General features: G+C 37.2%; 1 protein-coding gene and 1 long non-coding RNA gene across 3 annotated transcripts in view; one reads left to right on the top strand and one right to left on the bottom strand.

Annotated features, from left to right (window-relative positions):
• Positions 1–10,431, top strand: part of MPP7 (MAGUK p55 scaffold protein 7) — a 114,671-nt gene extending 104,240 nt beyond the window's left edge. The window contains exons 10-14 of one of the 2 annotated variants that reach the window (XR_014145507.1): positions 3,965–4,058; positions 5,101–5,209; positions 6,745–6,888; positions 7,375–9,838; positions 9,893–10,431. Coding sequence is in view for 1 of the 2 variants with exons in the window: in XM_081820788.1 (XP_081676914.1) it covers positions 3,965–4,058; positions 5,101–5,209; positions 6,745–6,888; positions 7,375–7,554 (527 nt within the window). In the remaining variant the exon portion in view is untranslated. Of the gene's footprint in view, positions 1–3,964; positions 4,059–5,100; positions 5,210–6,744; positions 6,889–7,374 lie in introns of both variants that reach the window. The other variant, XM_081820788.1, reaches the window with a different exon arrangement.
• LOC145721677 (uncharacterized) overlaps positions 6,882–15,769 on the bottom strand; it is a 67,625-nt gene continuing 58,737 nt past the window's right edge. Inside the window, exons 2-3 of the long non-coding RNA XR_014145511.1 lie at positions 11,003–11,061; positions 6,882–7,258 (exon numbers count right to left, since the gene is read on the bottom strand). This is a non-coding gene — a long non-coding RNA (uncharacterized LOC145721677). The remainder of the gene's footprint in view (positions 7,259–11,002; positions 11,062–15,769) is intronic.

Here is a 15,769-nt window from a genome sequence, read left to right as displayed (position 1 = left end):
CAGCCATCAAAAGGAATGAGATCTTACCATTTGCAATGACGTGGATGGAACTGGAGGGTATTATGTTGAGCGAAATAAGTCAAACAGAGAAAGACATGTATCATATGATCTCACTGATATGAGGAATTCTTAATCATTGGGACTTTTATGGGCCAGCATATGATCTACCTTTTGACAAATGCATCATCTACACTTGAAAATAATGTGTATTCTTCAGTTACTGGATGTAGTAGTACACAGGTATTAATTAGACCCCTGAGGTTGGTGATGGTGTGTAGATCCCCTGTGTCTTACTGATACTTTGTCTAGTTCTATCAGTTGTTGAGAGGCAGTAAAACCCATTCTGATTGTGAACTTGTCCATTTCTCCATTTAACTCAGCCAATTTTTGCCTCATGTACTTTCAAGTTCTGTTATTATGTGTGTACAAATTTATAATTGTTAATTTAAGTTTCTCTTATGAAACATTCATCTTTGTCTCTGGTCATACTTTTTTTTCAAGTCTCTTGTCTGATACTAAAGTAGCCACTTCAGCACCTTATGCTTACTGTTTACATGGTACATACACTGTCCTCTATCTGTTCACTTCCAGCTTATCTGTGTCTTTAATGTGTCTTTCTTATAAACTAATAGACAGCATGTACTAGGGTCTTGCTTTTTCACCTATTCTCTGCCTTTTAATTGGAGTATATAAACCAATTAACATTTATTGAGTTATGGAAATGATTAAATTTAAGCTACGATTAAGTTTTTCTGTTTATCCCATTTGTTTCTGTTTTTATTTTTGTTTTGCTTTTTATTTCTTCTTTTTTTTATTTGAATGTTTATTAGTGTTCCATTTCAGTTTACTTATTGGCTCTCTGCTTCTGTGTCTTTGCATTACTTGTTATTGGTTGCTCTAGGGATTACAACAGGCTTAGTGTCTAACCATTGACAGTCTGCTTAGAGTTAACTTCATGCCATTTCACATAATATATAGAAACCTTGCAATCATATAAATCCCTTTTTCCTAGTCTTTTTTGTTCTAGTTGACAAATGTGTTACATTTGCGTACATTGAAAACTACCAGATATTATAACTTTTAAATCAGTTGTATATATATTTTATATATATGTGTCTATATTATATATATATGTATATGTATGTTTAAGGAATGTAAGAGGAAAAAACAGACTTTTATTTCTACTCAACTATTCTTTCTGTTGCTTTCTTCATTTCTTAAAGATATAAATTCCTTCTTAACATTTCCTTTTAGCCTAAGAACTTTCTTGAATATTCTTTTAGAACAGATATGCTGATGAATTATTAGTCTCTCTTCTTCTGAAAAGGTGTTTGTTTTGCTTTTTTCTCCTGAAGGATATTTTAGGTGAAGTTCTTTTCTTTCAGTACTTTAAGTCTAGATATTATTTCATTGAGTTCTCGTTTTTACGATTTATAATAAATCTGTAGCCACTGAAATCATTATTCCTCATGTGTACTGTATTGGTTTTTACTGGATGCTTTCAAGATTTTTTTTATCCTTGACTGTTAGTACTCTGGTTTTGATGTGTCTAGGCATGATTTTTCTCTGAATTTATCCTATTTGAGATTTGTTGAGCTTCTGAAATTTGTAAAATATATGTCTTTCACCAGATTTTAGCAGTTTGGGGCCACTGTTTCTTCAAATACATTTTTTTTTTTTTTGCCTCGATATCTTTTTCGTCTCCTCTGGCATCCAAATTACACATTTATTTCCCAGGTCCCTCAGGTTCCATTTATATCTTTTCAATCTTTTTTTTCTTTGTTGCTCAGATTTTATAATTTCCATTGATCTATCTTCAAGTTCATTGACTTTTTTCTCTGTCTTCTCCATTCTGCTACCTAGCCCATCTAGCAACTTGTTTGTTAGATATTGTATATTTCCATTCTAACATTTCCATTTGATTCTCCTTTATAGTTTCTATTTCTCTGAGAATTTATATTTCCATTCATTTCAGATGTGTTTTCCTTTACCTTATAAAACACAGTTATAAACACATAAGTTCTTAAATTCTTAAATTCTTTGGTAGTTCTAACTTCTGGGTCATTCAGAGTTGCCATCTACCATTTTCCCCTTGAGAATTGGTCATAATTTTTTGGTTCTTTTATATTAAATGATTTTAAATTGCATTCTGGATGTTATGAATGCAGTATTGTATCAACTCTAGGTCCTGCTTACAGTGGAGCAGAAAATACAGGATTAACTTAAAAACAAAAACCCTGAGGAGTTGCAGTGCCAACATGGCAAGTGAAAACCTGGATATAGCCCATCCTTACTGCTGATTACAGCTAAAAACTCTGGGCCCGAGATAGTGGTCGGAGCACTTTGAAAATGAGTAAAGCAGGAAGATGGTGGAGGGGAGTCAACATTCCGGAGAATGTTTTCATTTTAGCAAGTCTGTTCATACTGTAAGTTCATACCGTAAGTTCATACCGTAAGTTCATACCGTAAGTTCTGTCTCATTTTCTGTGAGTTGTGGTTTCAATCTCAGTTCAGTTCTCTTAAGTTTTTGCTACACTGATTTGGGTCTTCCCTGTCACATGTGGTTCAGGGGTGAGTCTGATAGTTGTGTGCATAGTTCAAATCTCAGCTCTTTCTCTAAGCCTTTTCTACATTGGTTTGGGGGTGTTCTGTGCTGCTGTTATTCACGGGTTAGGCTGAGACTTGTGTATTCTAATCTCAGTTCACATATGAAAATATTGCTGTGTTACCTTGAGTCTGAACTGCAAATGTATAGCTCAGGGGTTATTCTTCAGCTAGTTTTGGTTCCTTCACAGCTTTAGAGTATCTTCTTCACCCAGTCTTCCTGGATTACCTCCACGCTCTTCAATTTGTAAGGGCTTTTTAAAAGTTTTTTCTTGGTTCTTTTCACCAAAAAGGGCTCCTACTGGAATTTAGTCACACAGAACAGCATGATGCTCTGCAAATGTTCCCACCCTCAGGGCAAAGCTAAGAAGAAATAAAAGTTAAAACTCTACCCCATGCAGGTTGATTCCTCTCCACAGTCTACCTGCTTTTTATTTATTTTCAGAGTGCTGAGATAGTTGTATGGGCCCAGAGTTTTTAGCTGAAATCTGCAGGAAGGATGGGCTATGGTCAGTTTTTTGCTTGCCCTATCAGCATGCAACTCCTTAGGTTTGGTTATGTTTTTACAGTTAATCCTGTATTTTCTGCTCCATTATAACTTAGTAGCAGATAGGCAACATTAATGAACATTTGGAAGTTCAGTAGTATTCTAAGAAGGTGTTTATAATTTTGCAAAGGAGGAATGAATAGCATTTAGTCTTCGAATTCAGTCAATTAGTAAAACAAAACATTGATGGCATACTTACTATGTGCTGTGTATGGAGGACAGTAAAATAATTTCAGAGTTTACCTTACAACCTAGTAGGCATTAGGCTTGCTTCAATGAATAACGATCAGTAAATATGGTAATAAGCATATTATCTGCAAAAGACAGGAGTTTTTCCTCAAGGGTTAAAATACTATTTTTACTTAACTAACATTATAACCTTCAAAGTAATGAGTAGCACAGACACAATGCAATTTAATCTTGAATCCATATTCAAATCAGTGTTGTACTTTCATATCGGTAGAGAAAATCTGAATGACACTTTATTTAATCAATTTGTTTTTTTCTAAGTTTTTAAATCTGGTTTATGAAAAACACATTATTTTTTATTTAAAGATTTTATTTGGGAGAGAGCGTGAGCACAAGCAGGGTGAGGGGCAGAGGGAGAAGCAGGCTCTCTGCTGAGCAGGGAGCCTGATGCAGGGCTTGATCCCGGGACTCTGGGATCATGACCTGAGCCGAAGGCAGACGTTTAACCTACTGAGCCACCCAGATGCCCTGAAAAATACTTTAATACATGATGATTTCTTTTTTAGTGTCCTCCTTAGGGTAGCTGATGTAAACTTTTGTAAACTCTTTTTAATTAAATCGCAGACACGACCAGAGCAAGAAGAAGCCAGGAGAGTGATGGTGTGGAATATATTTTCATTTCCAAGCATTTGTTCGAGACAGATGTACAAAATAACAAGTATGTGGCGGTTTTTTGTGTGACTCTTGTTTTTAAGCCTGTGCCTCTGTATCCAGTTTCCAGGGAACTGAGGGTTCCCTTCCGTTTGAAATAAATTTTAAGTTTTATAATATCTGAAATGGATAAAAAGGTGATAATTCAGTTAGTAGGTGTTATCAGTCTTCACCTGTAATTTTTTAATAACCTAGAGCTGCTATGTTTCTGGTAAGTTCAATGGGTAGGAATTATTTTGAAGGATGAGGGAATGTTGCTCATATATTATTGTGACCTCTTTCCACCCCACTCATTGAATCTTAACATAGAATTTGAATAGAATTTTCTTTAAAAAACTAACAACAATGTAATAGATCCCTAGTTCGACCATCTCTCCTGCATGCACCTCTCACCCTCATTGGCTCTTCAAAAAATTAAAATACTGTTCATCACCTTGCTTGTACCACGTCCCCTGGCCAGCTCTAACCCTCCCCCCCAACCTCCCCAGGTCCTCCATTTGCTTCAGCGTGAATATTTTAGGGTATCAGGAAGCAATGTGTGTTTTAATGTGAGATTTGGGGATTTTATTGAAACATCAAAATGCTTTTTTCCACGTTTGGCACAGCGATTGTGTTTTTATAGCACGTAATCGGCTGCCCTGCTTCCATTAGCCACCAGGCAGTCCCTCCTGTCGTTCTAAAGCTGAGCGTGGTTATTCTGTAGCGTGCAGTGAAATTTCAGTAGTTTCTATTGTTTGGCTTATTCACTGCTTTATTGCATTGCATTAGTTCTGAAAAAGAGGTGATGGAAAACAGAGTACTGCTGGCCTGAAGTACTTTTTTTCTGCTTAAGTGTAATACAAGCAAGTGTTACTGATTTGAAAATGTAAAATACAAGATTTTTAAAAATTGACATTCTGGAGGACTTGGCCCTACTTATTTTATTGAACACAGTAAAAAAAAAAAATTACATGTTCAGCAAAAATCTTTTCTATATTTGAATTATGTCTTCCCACTTATATCTATAATTAATTCACAAATGGCTCTGATTTAGATCTGATTTCCTACAGGTTTATTGAATACGGTGAATATAAAAACAACTACTACGGGACGAGTATAGACTCCGTGCGGTCTGTCCTAGCTAAAAACAAAGTTTGTTTGTTGGATGTTCAGCCTCATGTAAGTGAACAATGAACTATTCAGTACCATTCTGGCCCATGTGAGCTACCACACTCCATGTGAACCTTTCAATCTGGGGGTAAATCTGAAGGCTGCTCACTTTGGGCATATCTGTGGCTTTCCTAATGACAAAAGCATTTAAATGTAATTTGAGAAGTCTCTGGTGAGAGGAAAATAAAAAAGGCCCATAATATTAGAAAAGAGGAGTTAGGGGAAGCCACAAGATCTGTTTGTAACTCTTGTTTATATTCTGTGTTAGCCAAGTACAAGACTCTTAGATATTTCTTCTGTGTAAAATACGGTGCTACGTGTATAATGGATTTTTAAGTGTTAAGTCTGATTATAAGTGTTTGTAATTTTTACAATGGACACTTTGGTTCTTGGCCTTCTTTTGAGTCTCTACATATCCTAGAAGCGTACACCCCGTACATAGAGCTGTGGGGCATTTCACAGGAATTGAACTGAATGAGATCCTTCCTGCGGCTGTCAGCTGAATCCTTGCTGGCAGCCGGGGAACGCTTAGGAACACTTTGGACCGAGGATGCCAGTGGATGAAGCCGTTCCGTTCTTACTGAACCACATCTCCTCCAGCAGAGACCCTACCCATAGCGTTTTCCTTGTTACCCAGGGGCCACAGAGTCTCGCTCCACTGATGGGTACACATCCTCCAAGAGTGAGTGGCCTGGAGAAGCCCTTCATTCTTCTTCAGGAAGATGAATCTGGAGTCAAAGCGCCCCAAGAATCAGTAGGGCAGCTGACCCCTTCACGTAGGCACCGGCGATGAGTAGACTACTCCTGCTTGTGTAGCCAGCTCTGTGCCAGGGCCCTGGGTCTAGTCGTGTCCAGCTCTGTCAGTGCAGGTCCAGCTCTCCGTCCGAGAGCCTCACTAGCCCTCCGGACGTATGGATCCTCCAGCTGCACCCCCACACCCCACCATAACCTCTCAGGGGAGTTTGTGGTCTGTACTCACGTTCTGAGGAGGCCCTGACACACAGGTCAAGAGGCTCCCTCCACTCCCACCCCTAGACTGTAGACGAGTCCTCAGAAGCATAGCGGAAATAATGTAAGATATTTTGATGGGAGAATGTTGACAAGCTTCATGGAAAGCGGAAGTCTTGCCCACAGAACGGCAAATGAGACAGACAGAATGACAGACTCCTGTTTGAGATCAGGAAGAGGCTTAGGTGGGATGGTTGGAAAACTTTCATGTGCAGACACTTAACGCATAGCATCTTTTGAGTATTTGATTTAAAAATCAGTTTTGTGATATTTTTAGCTGCTTCTGTCCAATATGAATTATGACATTTTTCAAAACATTTTAAAAGGCAAGTTATATTCTCCAACATTTTTTAGGGGTATATAATTATGACATTTAATTATGACATTTAACTGATTGAATAATATATTGAAAGAGCTACTGGCCTTAATTAGATAATTTTAAGGAATTTTCTCCTTTGAAAGAAACTTTGGTTTACTGTAAAATTCACTCATGACATTATGAAGAAATAAAAGAAGACTTATTTTCTTCCTTGCAGACAGTGAAGCATTTAAGGACCCTAGAATTTAAGCCCTATGTGATATTTATAAAGCCTCCATCAATAGAGCGTTTGAGGGAGACAAGAAAAAATGCAAAGATTATTTCAAGCAGAGATGACCAAGGTGCTGCAAAGCCTTTTACAGTAAGTACAGTGATGCTCAGTATGAAGATGTAAGTGGTACTTGAAATCATACATGTGGGAGCCACTACTTTCGGAAGACATGGTGTAGTAGATGCTGTGATCCAAAACCCGATAAAAGACAGAATTGTATTTGGGTACAGACATTTTGAGTGATTGCGCTGTACTGGCTTTCTGTGCTTCTATGAATAGATCTTCAAATTATATTGACTGAACTATCCCTGTAATAATAAGTGAATGAGTGACAATCCTGAAATTCACGAAAGGTGGGAACTTTGATTCTGTGCAAGCAGTTGAGCAGATCCGAGAGAGAACATCAGAAGGTATGACGTCTGAAGAACTTGCAGTTCAAGAGGGTCATTTTCATTTGTGGCTGAAAGAATAAACACAGAATAGCATTTGATAAACCAGTTGTGGAAATGTCTGCGTCCATGTAAAGTGATGTAATTGCCTGGTTAACCAAAGTTTTTTTAATTCTTCCTTTTGCAGGAAGAAGACTTTCAGGAAATGATTAAATCTGCACAGATAATGGAAAATCAGTATGGTCATCTTTTTGACAAAATTATAGTAAATGATGACCTTACCGTGGCATTCAATGAGCTAAAAACAACTTTTGACAAATTAGAGACAGAAGCCCACTGGGTTCCAGTGAGCTGGTTACATTCATAACTAAGGGAAATTCCCACAATCATCTTTTTTGTAGAGTGCATGATGAAATCAGTTACCGTTCTGGTGGTAGGGCTTTTTAATCTATATCACTGTTGTAGATGTGCAGTCTTGCTTAAAACTGAATGTTGGTTTTGTTTGTATCTTTATCCAGCCTTACTTCAAACACAATATTTGAGTAGAAGATCCAAAATCAAAATTTGCACAGTACTGTATTTTGAGCAGAGCTTTGAACCTTTTGGTTGTCTTTAATATACAGCTGTATCTCCAAGATGAGGTTGGACTTTTTAGAGAGAAACAGCTAGGGAATTGATACTGGAGTTCAGTGCTTCAGCAGGCCTCAGACGTGGTCCCTCCATCAAGTTTGTACGTTAACAGTTGAAGGTACTAACTTAGCAGCCTTGAGCAGCTCCAGGCAAACAGGACAGCTTTGCTGTTCTTTGGATGGGTCACTATAGGTTCACCTAGGCTGACAATAAGGTGTCCTCTTGCTATTCTAAAAGTGCAACCTTTTTCTTACATATATACAATATAGTCAGAGTGTATTTAAAAATCTTTCTTAAAGGAATTACGACACATTTGCCTTAGTGAGTGGCCTGCATGTTATAGCTTGAGACAACCTCTTAGGACTACATATCAGTGACTCGAGTATTTAATGAGGGGAAGATACGACTTTTAAAAATGATTGTATATGTAACTAAAAGCCCTTCCTTATGGTATTAGTCTTTGTAAGGTTGGTGATATCTTGGGGCAAGTAATGATTACGAAGGACATTTTTATTTGTAAATCCTCAGACAGGATTTCCAGAGTCACTATCCAATAAGTTATAAGAATGTGATTCCTATTCTCAAAGTAGATGTTTTACATGTTACTGATACAGTTAAAATGTGATCATTTTTCACATGTGCAATTGATCATATACTTAAATTGCACTAAAATGTATTTTAGAAAAACTTTTCGTATAATGTTAACTTACCTCTTCATCATCAAAATAATTCTTAACACTGGTCAGGTACCATCCTAATCTTACCATTTTTAAAGAATCTTAAGAAAGACTCTTGTAAATAATTTAGATGGGCTCTCATTTTTCTTTGTTACTACTGAACTTCAGCATACTAGAAAGGGCCATAAGTTGTTTAAGAGAACATGTCTTGCCATTCTTGCATGCAGTAAGACCCTGCCAATCAAAAATCATCACATCTATGACTTTCAAACAGAAAATATTTTTTGTTGATTTGTAAAGAGAGTTTAGATGTCATAAGAAAAATAGAACGTAGTGAAATTTTATATATTTATGAAATCTTTGAAAGGCGTATTTTTTTAATTATCAAATGGAGCTATTCATAAAATAAATTGTATGTAAAGATGTCATAATTTAAAAGAGTAGTTTTATAAGTCAGGGTCAACATTCCATGTAAATATTTGACCTTTGTTCGTACACAGATAGCCCACGAGTGTTATATGTGCACTGTGCACTTGGTAGCATTTTCCACTGGATTTCCTTCAGACGCGTCAAATTTCATATTAGAAACAGAGACAAAAACTGCTGTAATGGTATTGATACACACTCTCACTAAAACAATCAGACCAGATGTTACTTAACATGATCCAGACAGTGAGTTCTAAGTTTATAAAGTCAATAGCAAGCCATCTAGATTTTTAAAGGAGTGGGGAAGAGGGCTGCCGTACTTTAAAGTTGTATGGCTGCTCTAAGAAAATACAAGTCTTACACAGAGAGTTTGGGTAGAATAGACTCCTCCTTGAACTCTAAGATCTCCTATAAATCAAAGCTTCCTGTACAAGGAGTAATGGGAAACGTGTAATTATCTAGGCAATTGTCTGAATAATTTAATTTAGGCAGTCCAACCAAATTCTTTACTGTGGGGGTAGAAGGTAGTGTAATGTGGTGGAAACAGAGTCCTTCTGGCTGTTGGTGGCGATGGGGTGTTATTTAAAAATATAACTGTCCAGGGGCGCCTGGGTGGCTCAGTCGTTGAGCGTCTGCCTTCGGCTCGGGTCGTGATCCCAGGGTCCTGGGATCGAGCCCCACGTTGGGCTCCCTGCTCAGCAGGGAACCTGTTTCTCCCTCTCCCACTCCCCCTGTTTGTGTTCCCTCTCTTGCTGTGTGTCTCTCTCTGTCAAATAAATAAATAAAAATCTTAAAAAAAAAAATATATATATATATAACTGTCCAGACCTTTCTCCCTTTTCACACTAGAATTTTTTGTTTGTTTGTTTGTTTTTAATGAAAAGGGGCACCCTGGCAATTTGAGAAATGTTTTATTAGGTACATGGCTTTGCAAGTGATGTTTACATAGCCATTTTGATATTTAGAGATTAGGTTAAAACTGAGTAAGGCAGTGCCAAGGGCTCGTTGATAACTGTTGCGGAAGGCCCTGGACTCTTGTGTCTGCACCCAGACCACCTCCAGCAAGGAGACGTGCCCGGCGCTCCTCACTGTACTAGTTCAGCCGGCTCCCAAGACAGTGTCAGCCACTGTTGCAGAGAAGAGGAATGTTTATAGTTTTAAGTCCGTATATTTAAAATCCGAGATCAGGAAATTCTATATTCCCGTGATTACCAAATTAGAGTCAGTTAAAAATAAAAAGGTGAAATTGAAGTATTTTTTTCCTGTTGCTTTACTTATATAGATGTTCTTAATATCTTTAAGGCTGACATTCCTGGTATTGTATAATGATTGAATGTATCTAAATTGTAATAATTTAAAATTAACAAACCTGTAATCTTCATAGATTTACAAAACTGTTATTAAAAGCTGCTTGAAGATCTGGATTTCTGTTATTTTCTTTTTGACTAGTAAGGATTTCTAAATAAATGTAATGGAAAACCTTTGATCTTAATAAAGTATCTTCAAATCTGTTCTTGCGCTTGGGTATTTAGGATGTTGTTTCCCATGGTGGATCAAATTCTGTTTTCTACTCTGATGCCACGTGGTTCCTTTGAACTTGCCATGTCTAAAATTAAACTTCATGTTTAACAGGGTTGTTTGAGAGATGGAACTCACTAGTCCTGCTCCTCCCCACACAGTGCAGCCATTTAAAGATACGGAGAAATAAAGGGGGGTGGACGATCGGGGCCCATCTGTGATGGGATCGTCCCTTCTCCTGCTCCTCGCCATCAGGAACTAGAGCATTATCCACATCCTGTTCCTGAATTCCAGTCAGGCAAAACGAAACTTTTTTATTTAGCTGTACATGAGGACAAACTGCCACCTGCTTAGATACACAAGCTAACTAGCAGTGGCCTTGCTTCAACAGTTGGGCCAGTTAGCCCCAGCTGTGCTTCCATGGAAAGACTGTACAGGATAGCAGTTGGAGCGCGGGATCTGGAGCCACACCTCCGGAGTTCAGGCTCTGGTTTTGCCTATTACCAGCTTTGCAACCTTGACACAGTCCTTTAGCCTCTCTGATCAGGTCATAATTCTGCTTACCTCATGGGATCGTTGTGGGCATGGAAGAGCTGATTCACGTAAAGTACTTGGAACAAAACCTGGGAAAGAAATATTCAATAACTGTGAACTCCTGTGTCATAGCGATTATTCTCACATCACACAATTTTAAAATAGCTCTATAATCACCCCATATAAACAGTTCTCCATTAGCAAATTCACTGGAAGTTTCCTAATAATTTCTATGATGGTTTTATTATGTAAAAAACATCCATTACTTCCAAGTGATACATCAGGACCTAATTAAGTAATCCTATATAGGGAAGTGAACGGATTTTTATTTTTAGCCACTGGTATGTAATAGAACTATCAATTTGAAAGAAATGTCCCTTAATTGTATTAATGCCCTTTCTTCTGCTGCCACACTTCCTTTCCAAAGGAGAAGGAGCAAGCATCCTTACCCTCAAGCTCCCAGAGGGCAGGGAGTATTTTTTTGAAACCGCTGTCTTATACACACACTCTGACGCTGGACCAACAACTGCCGACCAAACTGTACTTATGACATCTGTATGATTTCCATTCACTATCTCATCTAATAAAATAGCAACCACACTATTTTCACTGCATTGTGCTTCCCAGTGTTGCTATAACTTGAGCCAGAGCTGGAAACATGAGATCTGGTAATTTGGAGAGGGTTTACCCTTTTTATGCATGCACAGTTTATAATTTTCTCAAAAAGCTGTTGCATTAAGTCAGAACTTGTTGCACCTATGCCTATAAGAACTGGTTAATCCACAAAAAGTGCCTATTATCAGAAGCAGACTTGTATAGCATAATATGCAATTTTGTTTAGTCCGCCTGAGTCCTGGTCCTTAGTGATGAATCAAGACAATTTGCACTTTGCAGGGATTAGTCTGAGTTGGTCGTGCTACCCAATTCCAGGTAATGTCTGTTGGAGAAGCTGTGAATAAGAGTTGTTCCTCTGATTTGCTTTATCAAAGATTAAACATCTGCGTGAGGTAAGAGATCTTTTATGCCTTTGTTGTTTGAGATACTTCAATTATTTTGTGATGTTTGCCAATATGACAGCCATAATCCCAACCTTAAACCAGAGGATAATAAAGGTCAATCTGTGGAATGCCCGAGTAGAAAAAAGAAAAAATCCTAAATCCCTATTATCGAGCTGTTGAACTGATCCTGGGACCTCCTTCCACTAATTGCTGAATACACAATAAAGGTTCTCATGGACTGTTGATGGAAATGTACATTGGTACAGCCACTGTGGAAAACAACAACTATGGAGGTTCCTCAAACGGTTAAAAACAGAACTGCATTATGATCCAGCAATACCACTTCTAGGTATATATCTGAAAGAAATGAAATCACTATCTCAAAGAGATATCTGTACTCCCATGTTCATTGCAGCATTACTCATAATAGGCAAGACAAGGAAACAACTTAAGTGTCCATCAACAGATGAATGGATAAAGAATGGATATATACACACACCAATATTATTCAGCTATGAGAAAGAAGGAGATTCTGCATTTTGCAACATGGATGGATTTTGAGGGTCTTATACTAAATGGAATAAGTCAGAGAAAGGCAATAACTATGTTCTCATTTATATATGTATTCTGAAAAAGGCAAACTCAGAACGTAGGACGGTCATTGCCCGGGGCTGGAGGGTAGGGGAAATGGGGAGATGCTGGTCAAGGGTACAAACTTCCAGTTACAAGAGAAATAAATTCTGGGGCTCAAATGTCCAACATACTGACTATAGCTAACAACTTTCAAGTACATTATACAGTATAGGTAAGAGTAGATTTTATCACCACACACAGAAAAAAGGTAATTATATGAGGTCTTGGAAGTGTTAACTAACACTGTTGCAATCCTCTCACAATACATACGTGTATTAAATCATCACCTTGTACACCCTAAACTTACGCAATGTTACAGGTCAATTATACTTCAATAAAGCTGAAAAAATATAAATGTTCTGATGGTTTAAGTCACTGTTAGGCTGTTCACCTGGAAAGCAGCATCCATGAGTAACTCAGGCCTCTCTCACTCTTCCTTTCACTTACCAAAGGCGGTCTTTCTGCTCAGCTGTCAACAAGCCCTGGAGTGAGACACAGTGATTGAACTTGAAAACACTCTGGAACCATAAAAATCATATAATCATCTAAATAGATACAGAAAAGCACTTGATAAAATTCAACATCCATTCATGTTAAAAACTCCCAAGAAGCGGGTTTAGAGGGAACATACCTCAAAATGATAAAAGCCATATATGAAAAACCCACAACTAACGTCATAGTCAATGGTGAAAAACTAAGCACCTTTCCCCTGAGGTCAGGAGCAAAACAAAGATGTCCACTCTCACCACTTTTATTCAACTTAGTACTGGAAGTCCTAGCTTCCAGTAAAAACAAAAGGCATCCAAATTGGTAAGGAAGAAGTAAAACTCTATTTGCGGATGACGTGATACTATACATAGAAAACCCTAAACACTCCACAAAAAAACTATTAGAAATAATAAATGAATTCAATAAAGATGCAGGACACAAAATTAATACACAGAAATCACTTGTATTTCTAAACAGTAGTAACAAACTAGCAGAAAGAGATATTAAGACAATTCCATTTACAATTACACCAAAAAGAATAAAACACCTAGGTATAAACCTAACCAAGGAGTGAAAGACCTGTACCTGGAAAACTATAAAACATTGATGAAAGAAACTGAAGATGACACAAATGAAAAGAATATTGTTAAAATGTCCACACTACCCAAAGCAATCTACAGATTCAATGCAATCCCTATTGAAATACCAACAGCATTTTTTACAGAACTAGAAACAAATCATTTTATAGAACAAACTAGAGAGCCCAGAAATACACTCACACTTATATGGTTCACTAATCTACAACAAAACAGGCATGAATATACAATGGGAACAAAAGTCTCTTCAATATATGGGGTTGGGAAAACTGGACAGCTACATGCGAAAGAATGAAACTGAACCACTTTCTTATACATAAAAATAAACTCAAAATGAATTAAAGACCTAAATGTGAGATATGAAACCATAAAACTAAAAGAAAACATAGGCAGTAATTTCTTTGACATCAGTTTTAACAACATTTTTCTAGATAGGTCTCTTCAGGCAAGGGAAACGAAAGTAAAAATAAATTATTGGGACTATACCAAAATAAAAAGCTTTTGCACAGCAAAGAAAACCATCAACAAAACAAGAAGGCAACCTACGAAATGGGAGAAGATTATTTGCACATGATATATCTGATCAGGGGTTAATATCCAAAATAATATAAATAACTTATACAACTAAACACCAAAAACCCCACAAGTAATTCAATTAAAAATGGGCAGAGGACCTACATATAAATTTTTCCAAAGAAGACATACAGATGGCCAACAGACACATGACAAGATGCTCAACATCACTAATTATTAGAGAAATACCAATCAAAACCACAATGAGATATCACCTTACATCTGTAAGAATGGCCAGAATCAAAAAGACAAGAAATAACAAGTGTTGGCGAGGATATGGGGAAAAAGGAATCCTTACACACTGTTGGTGGAAATGTAAATTGGTGCAGCTGTGGTGGAAAACAGTATGGAGGCTCCTCAAAATACTAAAAATAGAAAAGCCATATGGTCCAGTAATTCCACTACTGGGTATTTACCCAATGAAAATGAAAACAGATTTCCTTTAAAAATGAAATCCAGGGGCGCCTGGGTGGCTCAGTCGGTTAAGCTTCTGCCTTCAGCTCAGGTCATGATCCCGGGTCCTGGGATCGAGCCCCACATTGGGGTCCCTGCTCAGTGGGGAGTCTGCTTCTCCCTCTCCCCCTCCCCCTGCTTGTGCTGTCTCTGTCTCTCTCCAATAAATAAAGAAAATCTTTAAAAAAAAAAATAACCAGGGCTATAGAACAATATAATTACTGTAAATGTTAAAGAGAAGCTATTATAGCGTAAGTAAAAGTACTGGCAACAGTACTTGGTAGATGCAAGCAAAAAGAAACAAAACAAAGGAGGCAGTAAGAAGAAAAAGAAGAAGAAAAAGAAACAAAACAAACAAACAAAACAAAGGAGGCAGTAAGAAGAAGAAGAAGAAAAAGAAACAAAACAAACAAAAAGAAAACAAAGGAGGCAGGAAGAAGAAGAAGAAAAAGAAACAAAACAAAAAGAAAACAAAGGCAGTAAGAAGAAGAAGAAGAAGAAAAAGAAACAAAACAAACAAAAAGAAAACAAAGGAGGCAGTAAGAAGAAGAAGAAACAAAACAAAAAGAAAACAAAGGAGGCAGTAAGAAGAAGAAAAAGAAACAAAACAAACAAAAAGAAAACAAAGGAGGCAGTAAGAAGAAGAAGAAGAAACAAAAACAAAAAGAAAACAAAGGAGGCAGTAAGAAGAAGAAGAAGAAGAAGAAAAAGAAACAAAACAAACAAAAAGAAAACAAAGGAGGCAGTAAGAAGAAGAAGAAGAAGAAAAAGAAACAAAACAAACAAAAAGAAAACAAAGGAGGCAGGAAGAAAGAAGAAGAAAGAAGAAGAAAGGAGAAGAAGGAGAAGAAGAAGATCAAGACTGAATTCAATGTTTATTAATTGGGTCGATTAATCCTCCTGTAGTAATCAGTAGTATAAGCCACAAAAGGAAGAGCACAGACAGAAGACATAAAGCAAAACCTCTCATGAGAAACATAATCAACAAAACCACATTATTTGGTTATTTTTAAAACACTTCGCTTAGACTGAAGAAAAATGGTTGTAGAAGGTCC

Source organism: Leptonychotes weddellii, chromosome 5 (assembly GCF_054177405.1).
Source record: "Leptonychotes weddellii isolate Sample4059 chromosome 5, ASM5417740v2, whole genome shotgun sequence".
Classification (NCBI taxonomy): domain Eukaryota; kingdom Metazoa; phylum Chordata; class Mammalia; order Carnivora; family Phocidae; genus Leptonychotes; species Leptonychotes weddellii.
This window is presented reverse-complemented; position numbering and strand designations above follow the sequence as displayed.